The 18,110-nt window shown below is 35.5% G+C and overlaps 1 protein-coding gene and 1 long non-coding RNA gene across 2 annotated transcripts in view; one reads left to right on the top strand and one right to left on the bottom strand.

Moving 5' to 3' along the window:
• LOC144075180 (uncharacterized) overlaps positions 1-13,982 on the bottom strand; it is a 29,223-nt gene extending 15,241 nt beyond the window's left edge. The window contains exons 1-2 of the long non-coding RNA XR_013300499.1: positions 13,592-13,982; positions 1,143-1,336 (exon numbers count right to left, since the gene is read on the bottom strand). This is a non-coding gene — a long non-coding RNA (uncharacterized LOC144075180). The remainder of the gene's footprint in view (positions 1-1,142; positions 1,337-13,591) is intronic.
• Positions 801-18,045, top strand: camkva (CaM kinase-like vesicle-associated a). Its single transcript, XM_077601988.1, has 11 exons — positions 801-1,042; positions 9,629-9,746; positions 9,817-9,948; positions 10,503-10,577; positions 10,640-10,778; positions 10,855-10,975; positions 11,054-11,129; positions 12,251-12,387; positions 12,453-12,531; positions 13,231-13,318; positions 15,803-18,045. The coding sequence occupies exons 2-11, from the start codon at positions 9,652-9,654 to the stop codon at positions 16,073-16,075; spliced, it is 1,215 nt and encodes a 404-aa protein (XP_077458114.1). The 5' UTR covers positions 801-1,042; positions 9,629-9,651; the 3' UTR covers positions 16,076-18,045.
• Positions 18,046-18,110: the final 65 nt, after the last annotated feature.

Here is an 18,110-nt window from a genome sequence, read left to right as displayed (position 1 = left end):
GGTCATAAATGTCCAGTTAGGGTAGCAGAAGGTCAAAGGTCATATGGGTCAGAAAGCTCGAAAAGAAATCCTGGTTTCAAATGGATTAGTCACTGAAATTGCATTTGATTCTTTAAGATTACTAATTTATGAGATTATATAATGTATCTGCACCATGAAAAAATCTTTATTATCAACATCACAAAAAGCAAAATCTCATCCTCACTATTATCAATAATTATCACATTCAATGCCCCTATTCTCTTTATATTATGACAATAGATTTATTAAAAATCAGCTGGCTGGCTTTATTTCATATTTAAAATGAGTACCCTCCACGCTTCCAAATTTGGCGATGCTTTGAATTTGCCTGCTTAGGTGGGCTCTCCCAGAATGCACTTCTCCTTTCTCAATATTTTCTGGATATACCGTATTATTCAAACCAGATATACCGTATTTTCACGACTATAGGGCGCACTTAAGTCTTAAATTTTCTCCAAAATAGACAGGCCACCTTATAATCCAGTGTACTTTATATATGTAAAAAAAAAAATTACATGTGTCATTCATTGAGGGTGCGCCTTATAATGCAGTGCGCCTTATAGTCGTGAAAATACGGTATATAAAAAAAATCTAAAATAGTACCGTACCCTTTAACATTTAAATACCAAATATTCATCAACACCACTTTGATCTTCTCACGATTTAATCCCAAACTCGTCTGTCGTAAAGCGAGGACCCCTGGCACTTGTTTTCATTCATGCCAATGAAGCGAGGACGACGGAGCGCCTCTGACGCACGCCGCGGTCGTGCGTCCCGCGTTCGTACCACCCCCTTCTAATTCCTCCTCCCACTCCGCCATCCAGCGCGCTAATACACGTGCGCGTTCCCGCCAGCGAGCTGACCTGTTGGAAATGTTGTGAGGACGGAGCCTGCAAAACCCGAGCGGACCCCCACCACGTTAGAGCACGCCAAAAGTCCCCCCAACTCCTGGTTGGGATTTACGGGAAAACAGCAGAAGGTGCTTGGATACTTCTTACATAACCATTTCCCTTCTTGGTTGGTAAGTAAGCATCTTTATTGCAAAATATCATTTGTTAATTGGCCAGATTTGAGCATTTTTGAACAATATTTGTCATGGATGGAAGTGCTTTTTTACTTACTTGGCGTATTAGGTTTCATCTTCAGATGAGACTTTGCGCAAACTCCACGCGGCTTCTCGGATTGACGCGGTCGCGGTCTCGTAGTTTGGCTGCCTCCGCAGACCTTGTCGTGCATGATTGGTCATTATTTCGCACTCCAAAAGTCATCATGCACCCCGCCAGGCTGCGCAGTGACGGATGAGGGATGAGAGAGACTGAGGAAAGAGGGAGAAAACAGGTACAAGTTGAAGGGAGTTGTGCATCATATACAACAGTTACAAATCATTGGATTGGATAACTTTATTCATCCCGTATTCGGGAAATGTTATTGTTACAGTAGCAAGATTGTGAGAAGGCAGATACAGGAAAATACATTTTAGACATAAATAGATAGGTAATAAATAAGTTAATAAAGAAATCTATAAATAAATAAATGTTGCTGAGATACATATATACACATGCATATATACACATATATACACATACATATTTATACACATATATATGTACATATATATACACATACATATATATACACATACATATATATACACATACATATATATACACATACATACATATACACATACATACATATACACATACATACATACATATACATACATATGTATACATATATATATATATATATATATATATATATATATATATATATATATATATGTATACATATATATATATATATATGTATACACATACATGTATACACATGTATACATACACATAAACACATGTATACATGTATATATGTATACATACACATATACACATATATATATATACATATGTATATATGTATACATACACATATATACATATGTATATATGTATACATACACATATACACATATATATACATATGTATATGTTTATACATACACATATATATACATATGTATATATGTATACATACACATACATATATACACATGTATACATGTATACATACACAAACATATATACACATGTATACATGTATGTGTATGTATATCTATGTATATATATATATATATATATACATGTATATATATGCATATGTATGTATACATATATGTATATACATGTATATACATGTGTATGTATGTGTATGTATACATATGTATATATATGTATATAGGTATATGTATGTATATATGTGTATACATACACATACATATATCAATCCAGTTGTAGCCCATTTTCCCCATAAAAAAGTGCCTTGGCAGAGGTCAGTTTACTAAAAACGTTAATATAACTAGTGTTGAAAACAGAAAATGGGCGTATCCATTTGCCCCTCTAGTCAAAAATTAACTTATTGACAAAAAAAGACATTCATTTAAAACTGGAGCAGTTTGCTGTTAAAAGCTCTTTTTTCATGTCATTGACAAAGCTCGATGTCCAAATGATTCTGACTGGGAGGGCTGTCAGGCTTGATTCACCGTCAGCGTCTCCAAGTCAAAACCGATTGGATGTGAATGGCAGCCAATGGACTTTCAACGCTAATATAAAGTTGCCACACCTCCTCATTGTTTGGCCATTATGTAAACGCTCCAGTCAGAAAGAGACGCAGTTTTAATTCCCATCAAGCAGCGCGAAGAGCATGATGCTCTATTGACGGCAACGCGGCCGCATACTGTAGCACGCAGTCACCATGGCAACTAAACAACATCTGAGAAAAGCTGGTGACGCCAGAACATGAATGGTTATCAAAGGAGCCGATTCACATTCTCATTTACTTATTACTTGCCGCGTATTACGCAATTTTTTAACGCATAAACGTTGCGTTAAAGATGTTCATTGTCATGAGTGACGTTTGTACGATGAACGAAGGATGAACGAAACACATTTTTAATAGTTTGGCTCAAACACAAGACCATCTGTCCCGGATCGGAGACCCTTTGAAGAGGCGCCGTTATAGAAAAATCCGCTATTCTGACCTGCTGCCATGCTTCCATCATGTGTTTTTAAAATGTATAAATAAGGGCAAACATTCGCATGCCTGTCAACTTATACATTTTCCCATATTTTATCAGTTTATGCCGTATGACAACTTTGGTACAGGAATTTTTTTTTTTTTTTTTAAAGTACGTTTTTTTTAAGTATGTTTTTATTTTTGTATTTTTTTTAAAGTACATTTTTTAAATTATTTTTTTAAGTGTGTTTTCTGTTTTTTATTTTTTTAAAGTACGTTTTTTAAGTATGTTTTTATTTTTTTATTTTTTTTAAAGCACGTTTATTTTATTTTATTTAAAAAAACATTTAAGTACGTTTTTTTTTAAACCGATTTCGTTTTACCATTTCGGCTCTAATCTGGATCATTTCGGTCACTGGTAGCAGACGAAAACGTCATCATTAACTGCTAATATTGTCATGCTTTAAGCATTTCACCCATCCGCCTTTTCACTATATAAATATAGCGCGTCAGCAAGCAGACGTCAGCGACATCTACAGAATCTTGAATTTAGCGCATACTGATTGGGCATCTTGTACACTTTGGAGGAAATTTTAGACTTTTAAGTGCGCCCTATGTGAGTAAATATGTGCCACGTTGCATTTGTACGGTTTATTATCGCTTAATAAGGGGAATTGCAATCATTAATAATGGGAGTAATCGGCCGAGGTTGACACCTATGTATTTGGGAGGTTACACCTTTTTTGTCTCAGATTACATAGCTATATTTCTAAAAAATAAAACAAACAAATTCATTTCTAGCAGTGATAATGCTACAATTACAGTATTTGGATGAACAAGTTCAAATGAACTACGACTGCTTGGTTCCCAATATGGCCTGCAATACTACTGGAGTAACTACATAAAGTTTGCAATTAATACATGCCCAATTAAATAATCCCATTTCCCCCAAAAAACTAATAAATTATCAATAAAATTGATTGACATGATCGTATTTACATGCAGTTATTTTTTGGTGTTGTTATATCTATGTGGCAAAATTCAAAATGGCCTACTAAAAGACTAAAATTCCCTTGGTCGTTCAATTTAAAAAAATAGCCCAGGATTTAGTTGTTATGCAAAAGATAAAAAAGTCTTTTTTTCAATTTTTTTGCCAATTATATAATTAAACATAACACAGATTCATATAATCTGCGTTTGCTTCTGAGGAAAACGTCTTTGTCATTCTCCCCTCAAGGGTTTCCACAATCACTGCTGTGAGTGAATTCCAAAACATAAATAAAAAGCTCTTTATTCAGATCGTCCCCAAAAGACAAAAAGATTAAAGATGTCTTGTGTCAGCAATTACAAGCTCTCAGCCGTGGTCTTCGGCAAGAAGAATTGCGTTTGTCTGTGAGCTAGATGATAACATTTCGTGGTACCCTCGTACTGAAGAGACTGCTGATTAATCAGTTGCTTTTAACCCATTCGACACCATTTCTTGAACCCTGTTTGTCTGTGGGTGTATCTTGGAGTGAGGAATACCATTTTTCAATTTTTCCATAGATTGGTCAAGAAATTGCGTCAAAAATCGCTAAATGATAAATCAAGCGAAAATATATATTTTTTAAATATATTTTTCGGGCGTCCCTGTCGCCACGGGAACCAATCAGTCCCATCAGCTGTCAGGCTCTTTAACAAAACAAATGGCTGAGTGTTAAGACCTACCGTATGCATGCATGTACATCTATGTGCTTATATATATATATATATATATATATATATATATATATATATATATATATATATATATATATATATATATATATATATATATATATATATATATATATATATATATATATATATATATATATATATATATATATATATATATATATATATATATATATATATAGATATATATATATATATGTGTATATATATATATATATATATATGTGTATATATATATATATATATATATATATATATGTGTGTGTGTGTATATATATATGTATATGTATATATATGTGTGTATATGTGTATGTACACATTGTGTATATGTGTGTGTATATATATATATATATATATATATATATATATATATATATATATATTTCAGCAACACACTTATTTATTTATATATTTATTCATGTATTTATTTATTTGTTAACTTAATTATTACCTATTTATTTATGTCTACAATGTCTTTTGCTGTGTCTGTATTCTCACCCTCTTGCTACTGTGACAACCAAATTTCCCGAATACGGGATGAATAAAGTTATCCAATCCAATCCATTGCTTGAAATTTTCCAAAAAGTACAAGACAAACTTAATTTATTTTTTTGCCCATACGTGACATTCCAGATTTTTTCCTGCATTCCACTCTTGATTTTTTTCCCCAATCTGACCTAGATTCAAATTTATGTGGCTATAAATCAAATATCTCTTCAACAGTATGGATGCATATCTGTATTTATGTAAACAGTACAAAAGAGTAACAAAGGCCTGACCTCCTGTTGTGGATTTGTCTTGTTTACCAACACCATGTTGTAAAGAATGACAGCGTATAGTACAAATAGTGATGTTCTTGCTTGACTTCTATACACACAGCGTGGGTTAACTTCCCACTCAGTGAGTAGGAATGGTTGTCTGTCTCGATTTGTTGCCTGTGATTGACTGGTAACCAGTCCAGGACTTATACGTTTTTCCCGTATTTTGTACGTTTTTTGATCATTTCAAAATGTGTATGCCGTATAACAACTTTTGTACAGGAGTTTTTTTAAGTATATTTTTTGTAAAACCAATCTAGTTTTTCCCCATTTCGGCTCTAATCTGGATCGTCTCAGTCACTGGTAGCAGACGAAAACGTCATCGTCGATTGCTAATGTTGTCATGCTTTAAGCATAATATACGGAAACACATTCCCCTTTTAACTATATAAATACATATAGCACGCCAGCAAGCAATGTACCCAGACAGTCAAGTTGTCAGTGTCATACATCAAAATCTAAAAAATCTCGAATTTAGCGCATACTGATTGGCCATTCGTCCACTTTGGAGAAAATTTTAGACATTTAAGTGTGCCCTATGTTAGTAAATATGTGCCCCATTGCATTTTTTTTTTTAATCGCTTAATAAGGGGAATTGCAATCATTAATAAGGGGTACTTAGACGATTCGCCGAAAGATGTTTCGCCGACGAACGTTTCGCCGACGGACAGTTCGCCGAACAGACGTTTCGCCGAAAAAATTAAAGTGTTTAATTTATTATTTTATTAAACAAATAAAAGTGGGGATGTTTCTCATTGTGGTTTTTTTTGTGCAGAGGTTGAAAAACATACACACACGATCCGGGGGCGGGGCGAGCGCGCGAATCCCGTTTCCGCGAAACGTCCGTCGGCGAAACGTCTTTCGGCGAATCGTCCGGTCACGTTAATAAGGGGAGCAATTGGGTGAGGTTGCCAGGTATGTGTAAGACAAACAGATTTGTAAATAGATCCAATATCACTGCTAAGAATCAAGGAACATACTGTGAATCTAAATGATTAAAACAGCACAGATGGACCAATTTAGGGCGTAGGTGCAAAACATTAACAGTGACGCTGGGTGATATGTTCCATGACTCAAACAATCCTCCAGACTAATGGCGAACACAAAATAATTCCCTTCAGGACGAAGACAACTTGCATTACGCTCGGCTAAATGCGGTGCTCGGTATTGAAGTAGCTTTTATGTACTGATGCTTGAGCCTTATGGGAAGCTTTTTCTTGACTTGGGCACATATTGTACCTGGCACACAAACAGCCCCGACAACCTGTCTCACGTCTAGTTGAAAGAGTTGAGAAGAATTGACTTCCTTCAGCTACCCGGGGCGGATTCTCAACTGCACTTTATGTTAGTGAAAGATTGGCAGTGCGTAAACCTGAGTAACCTTTCAGGCACTAGCTGCCACAGATTCCTGTCAAACTGGAGCCAAGGGTGGGCCACAAGTCAACAATCAACGGTGAATTTAATTCAATTACTATGTATAATTATATAGTATAATAATTACCCTATTTTCTTGCATGTACGCCGTATATGTCGCTCAAAAGAATTATGACTGAATCAAGGCTGCGGCTTATATGCGCACAAATTAGACTTGAGATGCACAAAACGCCATAACGCAAGACAATGCGGCGGATATGGTAATTTATTTCAAAATAGAGAAAATATAAACAGATGAAACGCTTTTTTTACGTCTATACAAGAAAAAAAATATTTTTTCTTGCATAAACGTGAAAAAAACTCACTAGTGCCTGCCATTGCTCACTCAAGGAAACACCATATTACTTAGGGATGACAAACTAGACCGCTACGGACACACTTCCTGGTTGTACTGCTCACATGACTTCCTTTTTGAATTTGTCTACGTGCAAGTAACATCCTTTAAAAATGTGCAATCCAGCAGACAATCCTTTCGATTCATACATTATCTCAGAAATTCCACGTGCAATGATTTTTCTTAAGATTTTCCCTTCAAAGTGACACATTTGTACTCCCATAAATATGGAGGTGAAAATTGTGAATCAGGGGGCGGCTTATGCGAGAGAAATTGCAAAATTCAACGATTTTAAGGCCATTTTAAGGGTGCGGCTTATACACAGGTGCGGCTAATATGCGAGAAAATACCGTAACTCTTTAGCAATTTAAAACATAAAAACTCAGATATATGACAAACATCAATGTGTGCATACTGCCCACTAAAAATCTTAAACCGAATTCCCCAAAGGAGATGTTTGGTCAGATTTAGATCAGACTTTCTAAAAGGACACAGGATTGCTAAATTTAAGATTGAATCTGAATTGTTTTCTTTTGCGACTGTTGCTCTCAGCCACAAATATCTCAACTAAAAGATTAAGTATGGAACTATTAGACATTTTTCATAAACCTTTTCTAACTAAGTGCTTTTTTCCCATTGCAGTTATATGGTAAATAAATGAGTGCCCCAAAAATGGCAAACCATAAATCCCCTATAAATGTCCACTACCATCATTAGTCTAGCTAACATTTAACATGGATAGCTAAAAACTATTTACACATTTAGTTTAAAAATAAATAAACAAAAAAGTTACATTTTTTCTTAAGTTTGCAGTGGTACATTCCAAAATCCAATTATAAATCCAAACACACCGAGGCTTATTAAGGTTTTATCTGCCACACAATACAGTATAGAGCATATCTGCAGAAACATCAGTCTTGGTAATGAGCCCCCTTGCGGACCCTCCAATGACTCTCAACCTGCTTTAACGCAATAAACTGTATGAAAGCAAGCTGCTTGGCCAATCCTCCTCAAATCTTGCGAAGATTCCATTCTTTTTTTCTTTTTTTTTAGCAGAAAGATAATACACGACGGATCTTTTTCGGGAATGAGCAATCTTTTGCTTTTTGGTGGGGTCTCGACTGAGGCTCCAGACAGCAGCGAGCTCAGTCGGATTTCTCTTTTTGACTCCCACTCTTGTCAGCTGGCTGCCGTTTCTACGGCGCCGCTTGCCAAGAAAGCGTCTGTTTACCATAAAAGCGTACAATATTTAGATTGGAGTTGTGGACTAGATTTTTTTTGGAGAGAGTGGAGTAAAATGTGGTAACCGCAATTAGTTTTCAACGCCGTACGCTCGACGGGTACGGCATTAGGTGAACATGAATAATTGACTTCATGCGTCTGTGAGAATTTCCCTTAAAAAGGAGGATACTATTATAATGTTCTTGTTGTTAGGGAATATATTGCCAGAAAATATTTTTGGTAGGTCCCCTAAACACTACCGCAATTTTTTCACATATACGCCGTATTTGTCGCAAAAAAATATGACAATCGAGGGTACGGCTTATATGCGCATAAATTAGACTTGACATGAACGATACTGCAAGGTGACAAAGACGAATGTGGTATCCAGAAATCAATTTATACAGTATCTCAGAAATACCACGTGTGCTAATTTTTCTTAAGATTTTCCCTTCAAAGTAAAACATTTGTACTCCCTATTAAAACCATGAATATGGAGGTGAAAATTGTGAATCAGGGAGCGGCTTATACGAGGGAAATTGTAAAATGCATCGATTTTAAGGCAATTTTAAGGGTGTGGTTTATCTGCACATGCGGCTTATCTGCGGGTGCGGCTTATATGCGTGAAAATATTTGTACTCCCTATTAAAACCATGAATATGGAGGTGAAAATTGTGGGTCAGGGGGCGGCTTATACGCGAGAAATCATCAAATTCAATGATTTTAAGGCAATTCTAAGGGTGCGGCTTATATGCAAAGGCGGCTAATATGCAAGAAAATACGGTAGATTAAAATGCTTCGTGGAATATTGTTTACACTTAAATTATGATGATCAGAGAGACACAAAAAGGAAATTGGCAATTTTGGGCCAATTACAGGCGGCTCATTGAAACGACTAGATAATTGTCGGGTGGGCATCAACAACACTCTACATTTTTTTCCTTAGGTTTAGTCATCAAAATCTTATCTCTATGAATTCCCAAGGAAAAAAAGCAATTTAAAAGGCCTATTATTTGCATCTTCTAGGTTTAATTTTCCTTTTTCTTGTTTGTTTTGGGGTTTTTTTTAATAGGCAATTCCCTGGCTAGAGCTGCCATGCCATTTGGCTGTCTGACGCTGGGGGAGAAGAAGGATTACAACAATCCCGCCGAAGTCACTGACAAATATGACCTGGGACAAGTTGTTAAGTCGTAAGTCAGAATGATTCAGAATATAACAATTATTGAGCCCTGTTTCATTTTCTTTTTTTTTCTATTTTAGGGAAGAGTTTTGCGAGATATTCCGGGCAAAGGATCGGAACACGTTGAAAATGTACACCTGCAAAAAGTTCAACAAAAAGGATAGCCGAAATGTGAGGAAAGCGGCCAAGAATGAAATTATGATCTTAAAGATGTGAGTAAAGCTAAAAGGCTCATTTTGAGCCATTTATACAAACACAGTAGAATAAAAGTAGACTTTACTGATCTTTACAAGTACTGCAGATGATTATATACACATTTCTCTCTCCATTAAGTGGTGATTTTTGTTTACCGGTTCAATTTTTAAGTGACAAGTGATAAGCAATTACTGTACTTTACCAAAAGTATAAGGTCCAAAACACACGGCAAGTCTTTTTTTTATGCTTCTGCTGCCCCCAAGCGGACAAAACACAATTCCCTTTAATAAATATCGGATAGATGCTGATCTGGTGACAATTTTCAGTGATAGAATCTTCACATTATGGTTTTTCAACAGTTTTGCTATTGAGGACAGAATATTATATTCCATTTCTATATGATTTGTCCTTAACAGGAGTGAGTTCAAATCTGTGCACCCCCTAGAGGCATTAAATCATACTGACGTTCCTATCTATGGGCAATTTGGAGCTTTTATTCAGGCTAGAATGAAGAACAAAAGAATCATAATAATAACTGACCTTTGATTTATTCCACGTTCTCTGTTTACAGGATAAAACATCATAATATCCTCCAGCTTGTTGACGCTTTTGAAACTAAAAAGGAGTACTTTATCTTCCTGGAACTGTAAGTGCTTCCATTCGCCTTGTCGGGATTTTTCATTTTCTAAGAATTTCTCAAAACTGCAGGGCAACGGGCCGAGAGGTGTTTGATTGGATCTTAGATCAAGGCTACTACTCAGAAAGGGACACCAGCAATGTGATGAGGCAGGTTCTGGAGGCCGTAGCGTACCTTCACTCTCTGAATATCGTCCACAGAAACCTTAAGGTGACATCCAGTGTTGGGTCTAAAACACTCCGTGACAGAAACTCCGTAATAACAAATACTTTCTTTCCTCAAACAGCTTGAGAACCTTGTGTACTTTAATCGCTTGAAACACTCCAAAATTGTTATCAGTGACTTCCAACTGGCAAAACTGGAAAACAGACACATCAAGGATCCGTGCGGGACTCCGGAGTATCTCGGTAGGTCACATTTGAGATGTTGGATGTCATTCGAAAACTATGGAAAACGCTAACAACCAATTATTTTGTTACTTTCAGCTCCTGAGGTTGTGGGGAGGCAGAGATATGGACGGCCTGTAGATTGCTGGGCGATAGGGGTCATCATGTACATACTGTAAGTACCAATCTTTACAGATCTGACTAATAAAATATATTACTAAGTGATCATTAAGAAGGTCAACAAAGAGGATAACAATAATGGGGCCAAACAAATACTTGTGTAGTTAAAACTAACACTCAAAAGTGGCCTGATGATGACCCTATCTAAATTCAAAGTTTACGAACCCTTCCATTACATAGCTCCTCCTCCACTGCAAGAGTTTGTACAAAAAAAATTCAACACATTAACAAGGGCTGGCTCCATAGGTGACTGTGTAATTCCCTCCGAAAATAGTGCTAAATTAGCTAAAGCACCTTCTTTCTTTATACTTGGAACTCGATACCAATTAGCATACGTGGACTCCCGTCTCTGAAACTCCTGGCCAATCATCTTAAAGCCTGGTTATTAGACAAACTAAATGGCGATCACAATGCTGTCTAAAACTGTGCTACTTGTGTGTATGTGTCGTCGTTTACCTTCAACCTGGACAAGGGACTAAAGAAGGAAATTTGCCTTTGGCTACAATCTTACATGACATGAATTATTAATATGTGCTGTCCCTTATTAACTAAATCAAACTCAACAAAAAGTCAAAAATCAACCATGAAATCCACGCGTTTCAAGTTTGAACTGACACAAAACCAAAATTGTATCTATATAATCATTATAAAGCGTGATTTAGGGGTATTTATGGTGTATGTTAAGATTGTCTCGCTACGTTTGTCCAAACCGTGCAACGTAGAGAGTTGAATTTTTTTATGGTGGACAGAAACGGCTGTCGGATCCTAATAGACAATTGCATTTCTTCACCTTCTCTAAGTGTATAAACTCAATCTTTTATTTGTTAAACACCCATTTTTCCAATGAGATTTTTTTAAATAGCGCAACAATTGGCTTTTGGTTCTAAAAGCTATCTTTATTTTATTTTTTTTAAAGCATCTTGAAAGTAGGTGATGACAAATTTCCATTGCAATGATATGGCAATGTTTAAAAATAATAATAATACAACGCAAGAAGTTCAGAACACACAGGGATTGAATCGCTTATACATTGATGAAGTGGTTGTTCATTTCCCAACTTGGTCGATAAGGAAAATAAATAATCGTCAACATTTTTATTTTTGTTTTACATAACAGATTGTCCGGAAACCCTCCTTTTTACGACGACTCAGATGAAGATGACCCTGAAAGTCGGGACAAAAACCTCTTCCTGAAAATTTTGTCAGGGGACTACGAATTTGACTCACCGTATTGGGATGACATTTCAGATTCTGGTGAATGATTCCGTTCGGTTTATGTTGAGGGGCTGTCAATATTTCATACTTGGTTGTTTTTTCAGCCAAAACCTTGGTGGCGTCTATGATGGAGGTGGACCAAGACCAGAGACTGACTGCGCAAGAGGCGATTGCACATGAATGGTACGAACTATACTTCTGTTTTATTTTGATAGAGAGATCGTTCCATTTAGACTTTACAAAGTTTCTTTAGACGGTAACTACAATTACATCGCTCTATTTAAAAAATTAATTAAATAAACATTTTCAGTGTTTGTTTTTTGTCTTTTTTTCACTACCAAGGAGAATTGTATATATACAGTAATACCTTGAGATACGGGCTTAATGCGTTTCGGGACCGAGCTTGTATGTCAATGAACTCGTATCTCAAATCAAATTTTCCCATAGAAATTAACTAAATACTAATTAATTTGTTCCCACACTTGTGATATTTAATACAAAATGTGACATTACACAATACAGACAGACGACACATACAAGAGAGAAAAAATAATCTTTAAATTTAACTTAAATGAATTTAGATCACTATACACACACTTGAGAATAAGTTTTAATCTTACGTTACACCAAATTTAAACCTTACACAGCCGAGGCAAAGACATTAATGTCTAACTTCCTGCTCGTATCTCAAATTTCGCGTATGTTGGGGCACTCGTGGGTCAAGGTATTACTGTACCATATACACAGCGTATATTTTATTTTATTTTAATTAGAATTATTTGTACAATTTGGGGCTTTGCTCACTTTGACCAGTAGAGAATTGCTAACACTAGGCTTTTTTTAAATCTATTTAAATGTACCCAACTTGGTGTCTTTCCACAGGATTTCTGGGAACGCTGCCTCAGATAAGAACATCAAAGATGGTGTTTGTGCACAAATTGAAAAGAATTTTGCTAAAGCCAAGTGGAAGGTATTGATGACCTTATGAATGAATTAAATCTATTTTTTTAATATACTAAAAATATTGAAGCAGGGCTTCAAGGTTTAACTTTTTTTTTAACTTTACTTTGACTATAACCCCAACATTGTTTGCACCAGAAACCGAATCTTATATATATATATATAAATGTTTCCGGGATGAGTTAAAACAACATGCTTTTAAGTTAAAAGAGCATGTTTTAGTTCACAGTATTTTATCTGAACATATCTATTATATTAAGCAATTAAAACAATATTGGCTTACCTTTACATAGAATCGATGGGCTTGTTTTACTGCTTTTTGCAGCTGTGGTGTTGATTATCAAAATCAATGAAGATTTTAAAAAGAAAAATCTTCGTGCACATCTTTTTGGATGCTATTTTGCACAAAAACGCGAAAAATTGCCTCGTTGTTAACATCGGTCGATTCGTCGCACTCAATTGCGTTGCACGATGGATCATTTCTGATTTGGATTATGCGTATCACCTGTTGCGATGGATCCGCAACTTTGAAACAATCTAGATATTTTCTTCTTCTTTTTAAACTATTTTTTACTAACAACATGCAAAATTTCCGCGGCCACGTTTCATCGCGAAAAAAAAATCTAATTTAATTTTTAATCATTTTTTCGACATGTTTCGGGTAATGACGTTGCGCAATAGAGTCAAGCGAGGCGGTGACGTTAAACCGGAACCACTAGTTCTTTTTTCAAAATAAGATGCGGAAGTTCTAAGAATAACACAAACAAAAAAATATGAACGCCTTTGCAAATCAGGTGTTGGGGATCACTACTATACATATTTTGGGTGTATGTGCAGTTGATTGGGTAGCAAGAAATGATAGACAATGTGTCGGGAAGCGAAATTGCAATCAACAGTTCTTGGTAAAACATCTATAGACATACTGTCAGGTGTATATAATTGTTTTGTGAAACAGTATACTTATAACAGTTATGATCCAATAAAATAAGCACATTTGGAATTCATAGATAACGCACGCTGGTTTATAAGGAGCACTATCAATTTTGGGGATTTTTAAAAAAAAATCTGTGGTTGTATTTAATTGGCAGTGGCTCCTTAGCCGGTAACCGGTCAAATAGTCCCATGGGCTATTTAGCCGGTAACCTATTATTTAACATTGAGTGAATAGGGGATTTTCTTAACCATTCAACCAATCTTGTTGAAATTTGATGTGTTATTGCCAATTGATAGTGATGGAATAATCATCAATACCATTTAATCATTATTAGTAATATTTAATTAAACGGGAAGTCATCGTTGACATACACTGATTACAGCTTGCAAGGAGAAATCACTCATAACGCGGCTTCGTTCAAAAGGATTTCTGACGAGCGGCATACTCTTCTCTCTAGTTAGTCGCGACATACTGAAAACATTTAATGTAATCTGATTCAAAACAATTGCATAAGCTAACCGAATACCACCCTTAAGGTCAAAAAACAACTGCTCATATTAGATCGAAACCAAAACACCTGCGTAAGAATTGCAGTATAAGCATAATAATTTCTTTATAAGGTAAACTGCCGGCGTCCCAGTCAAAGCAATTTATGAGTCCTTTGTAGATCTGCATCCTTGGCCTGGAACAAGGGGTTTGTTGCCGTCAATAGTCCCATACCTGTCAACTTGTACGTTTTATACGTATTTTATACGTTTTTTTACCATTTCAAATCATGTACGCCGTACACCGACTTTTGTACGGTGAATTTTTTTTTTTTAAAAACAATCGCCAATATTTATGAAAACCGATCTCAACAAGACCGTTTTGGCTAAAATCCAGATAGTCTCGTAGGCTGGTAGCCAACGACGCTACTGTCATCGATCGTTACTATTGTCACGGTATACCAGCAAAAATTATCCTCAATCGTATGTATTTTTTTAGCGGTGCGTACGGCAATATCGATAAAGGATGACATGCGCATGCGTAGATATACGGTTTTTTGGGGGGGTTATAAGGGGAATCATAATCATTTATAAGGGCAGTTATCGGCAGAGGTTGACAGGTATGTAGTCCTGAAAACAATTAACTGGCCTCGCAAGCAGCTGTGGGGGAAAGTGTCCTCTTGTTTGGTCCATCATAAAGCATAAATTAATTTATAGCTTTATTACCTATTAAAAATGTTTACAAAACATATAGAAACATCCCAGAATAAACCCAACAGATAGATTTTAACATTAGGTGAATAGGGATTTAATGACTATTATTTAGGCAGTGGCTCCATAGCTGTAGTTTCTTACTATTTACCCCATGCAGAATTCTTACCGGCTAAATAGCCATATGGGGCCATATAGGCTACTATTTGACCGGTTATCGGCTAAATAGCCCCTGGGACTATTTGACCGGTTACCGGCTAAGGAGCCACTGCCTTTTTAATGATGTAAAACGTTTGCAAAATACTTACTTAGGCTTAATAAGGGCAATGATTCATAAAACTATAATGTTTGTGGTCATTTGTAGAAAGCTGTGAGGGTTACCACACTCATGAAGAGGCTTCGAGCATCAGAACCGGGGGATTCGGGCACTTCTGTAGCCGACGCCGGCGCCCCCGCAGGCCCCAGTGCTGCCGTTCCATTGGCCGCTGGTGGTGGTGGCTTTGCTGCCAGCCTTAAAGCAGCTCTTAGTGCCAACACCCCCGACTCACAGACTCCCACCACTCCCGCGGACGCCCAGCCGAGTACCGCCAAAGTGGAAGACAAGCCAGAAGAACCGTGCAATGGTGATGTTCTCTAAAGAGACAAAAATGAAAATTCACGATGAATAACAAGCACTTGAGCAGTACTGTCAATATGGTTGGCATAACCATTTAGTGTTTATGTTGTTTGACTAGTCCCTAGTTTAGCCTATGTTATGCATTTCATCATTTTTGGCCTTCTGTACTCAATGTTTTGTAGTATTTGCCAATTTCGTTACTTTGTGTGCAGGTCCCTTTAAAAAATATATATAAAATTGAAAAAAATAACGCTAAAAGTAGCTCAACTTTTGTGCCCCTTTGAGTAAATGTATGAACGCAAAGTGTAAGTTAGTGAAATTCTATGTAAATAGCGTGTAGCTGTTTCGACCAATGGCTAGTGGTGAGCTTCAGATTTGAGTTTATGCGAGTTTATTTAAAAAAAAAAGACTTTCAAACATTAATAATTGAATTACTAAGTTAAAAAACTAATCCAAACCACAGCAAGATTATTAAATTTTGTCATATATGTGTCTGAACCCTCCCGTTATGTCAAAATAACCCATTTAAAAACCAACACGTGATAAAATCTGCTTATTTTACCTAAACCTAAATATAAAATCTACCTTGTTCACTTTAAATATTTACATTTTAGACCAATGGTGGATGATGAACAATATTTTCTTGACATTTTAATCACTCATCCTCAGCATCAACATAACAGGAGGGTTTAAATCTTAAGTGAGTTTAATATGTCGATTAAAATGATCTATTGTGTTAAAATAACAATCAGACATCTGTTTATGTGGCAGTTATGTGTCTCTGACCTTGTTAACCTCAGGGCTGAAACAATAAAAATATTCCAAGATCATAAAAGGGAAACTCAATGGAATCAATAGAATAATGAATTTCGAAACACTGTAAAAAATGACGATTTACATGAAAAAAATCGTGTTAAATTTGTATTTTAGCTCACCCGTGACTACAATAAGGAATATTGTATAACTTTCCCACTTAAATAACTTTTAATTTTAGATAAAATTAGCAGGATGAAAGCTTCCCCCCTCCTTTTTTTAAGTTAAAGTGCCTTAATATTTTTTGCAGTACACAAATGTTTCAGAAGAGACAGCTCTGTTAAAAATGATATTTATTATTATTTCTTTGAAATGTTTTTAGCTGCTTTACTTGCTCTTCTTTTTTTAGAGTTTTAGACTGCTTTATGAGAAATATTTTTTCCTGTCAATTTTACTCGTGTTATTGGGGCAATTCTGAAAAGGAAAAAAATACTTTATGAGATTTGAATTGTAATCTGACGAATATTAAAAATTCCTGTTTTCATGAAGTTTCAACAGTATTATTTCCCCCAATAGTCAAATTTGGGCTATTTTCAAGACATAAAGGTTGTATTCTTTTTTACATTTATGGTATAATTTTACAAGAGCAAATTCGTATATTTTCCAGATCAAAAATGTTGCATATTTTTTAAAGAGTTGTATATTTTTAGACATAAAATTGTATATTTTTTAGATTCAGATAGTAATGAGCATGAATAAGGTGATACATTTTTAGGATTTATGTTCATAACATTACAACTTTAATTTCAAGAATGTCATTTTTATTTTATAGTATTTTTTTACAAGAAAAACTTGTTTGCACTAAAATTACAATGTGTTAGTTTTACCTTCAACCTTAAATAATGAATATGCTCATAAACAATCACTTAAATCCTGAAAATATAGTCCTGAAATTTAAATATTGAGAATACAACTTTAATCTCATGAAAATTATTGTTTCTTTCCAGTGTGCCCCATTGTAACACTGCAGTTGAAAATTATAAACATTTTATGTAGTGTTGTTTTAGCTGCTTTGCTAATGTTGTGCTAGCCTCGTAGTCAGGTGCTGCTCATTCATTCCTGAAACTGTATTTCTGTATTATCTGCATTATGTAGATGTTTTGTGTTTGTGAAATCGGCAACATTTAACCGAAAAAAATGCTACAACGCTTATGAAAGAATAAAATTAGCAATATTTATGCCTGGTTGTCATGTTAAACTCACTCAACTAATACACACTGTCAGATAGACAGACATGAAGAGA

Source organism: Stigmatopora argus, chromosome 6 (assembly GCF_051989625.1).
Source record: "Stigmatopora argus isolate UIUO_Sarg chromosome 6, RoL_Sarg_1.0, whole genome shotgun sequence".
Taxonomy (NCBI): domain Eukaryota; kingdom Metazoa; phylum Chordata; class Actinopteri; order Syngnathiformes; family Syngnathidae; genus Stigmatopora; species Stigmatopora argus.
Note: the sequence above shows the minus strand (reverse complement) of the source record. Positions and strands in the feature narration are given on the sequence as shown.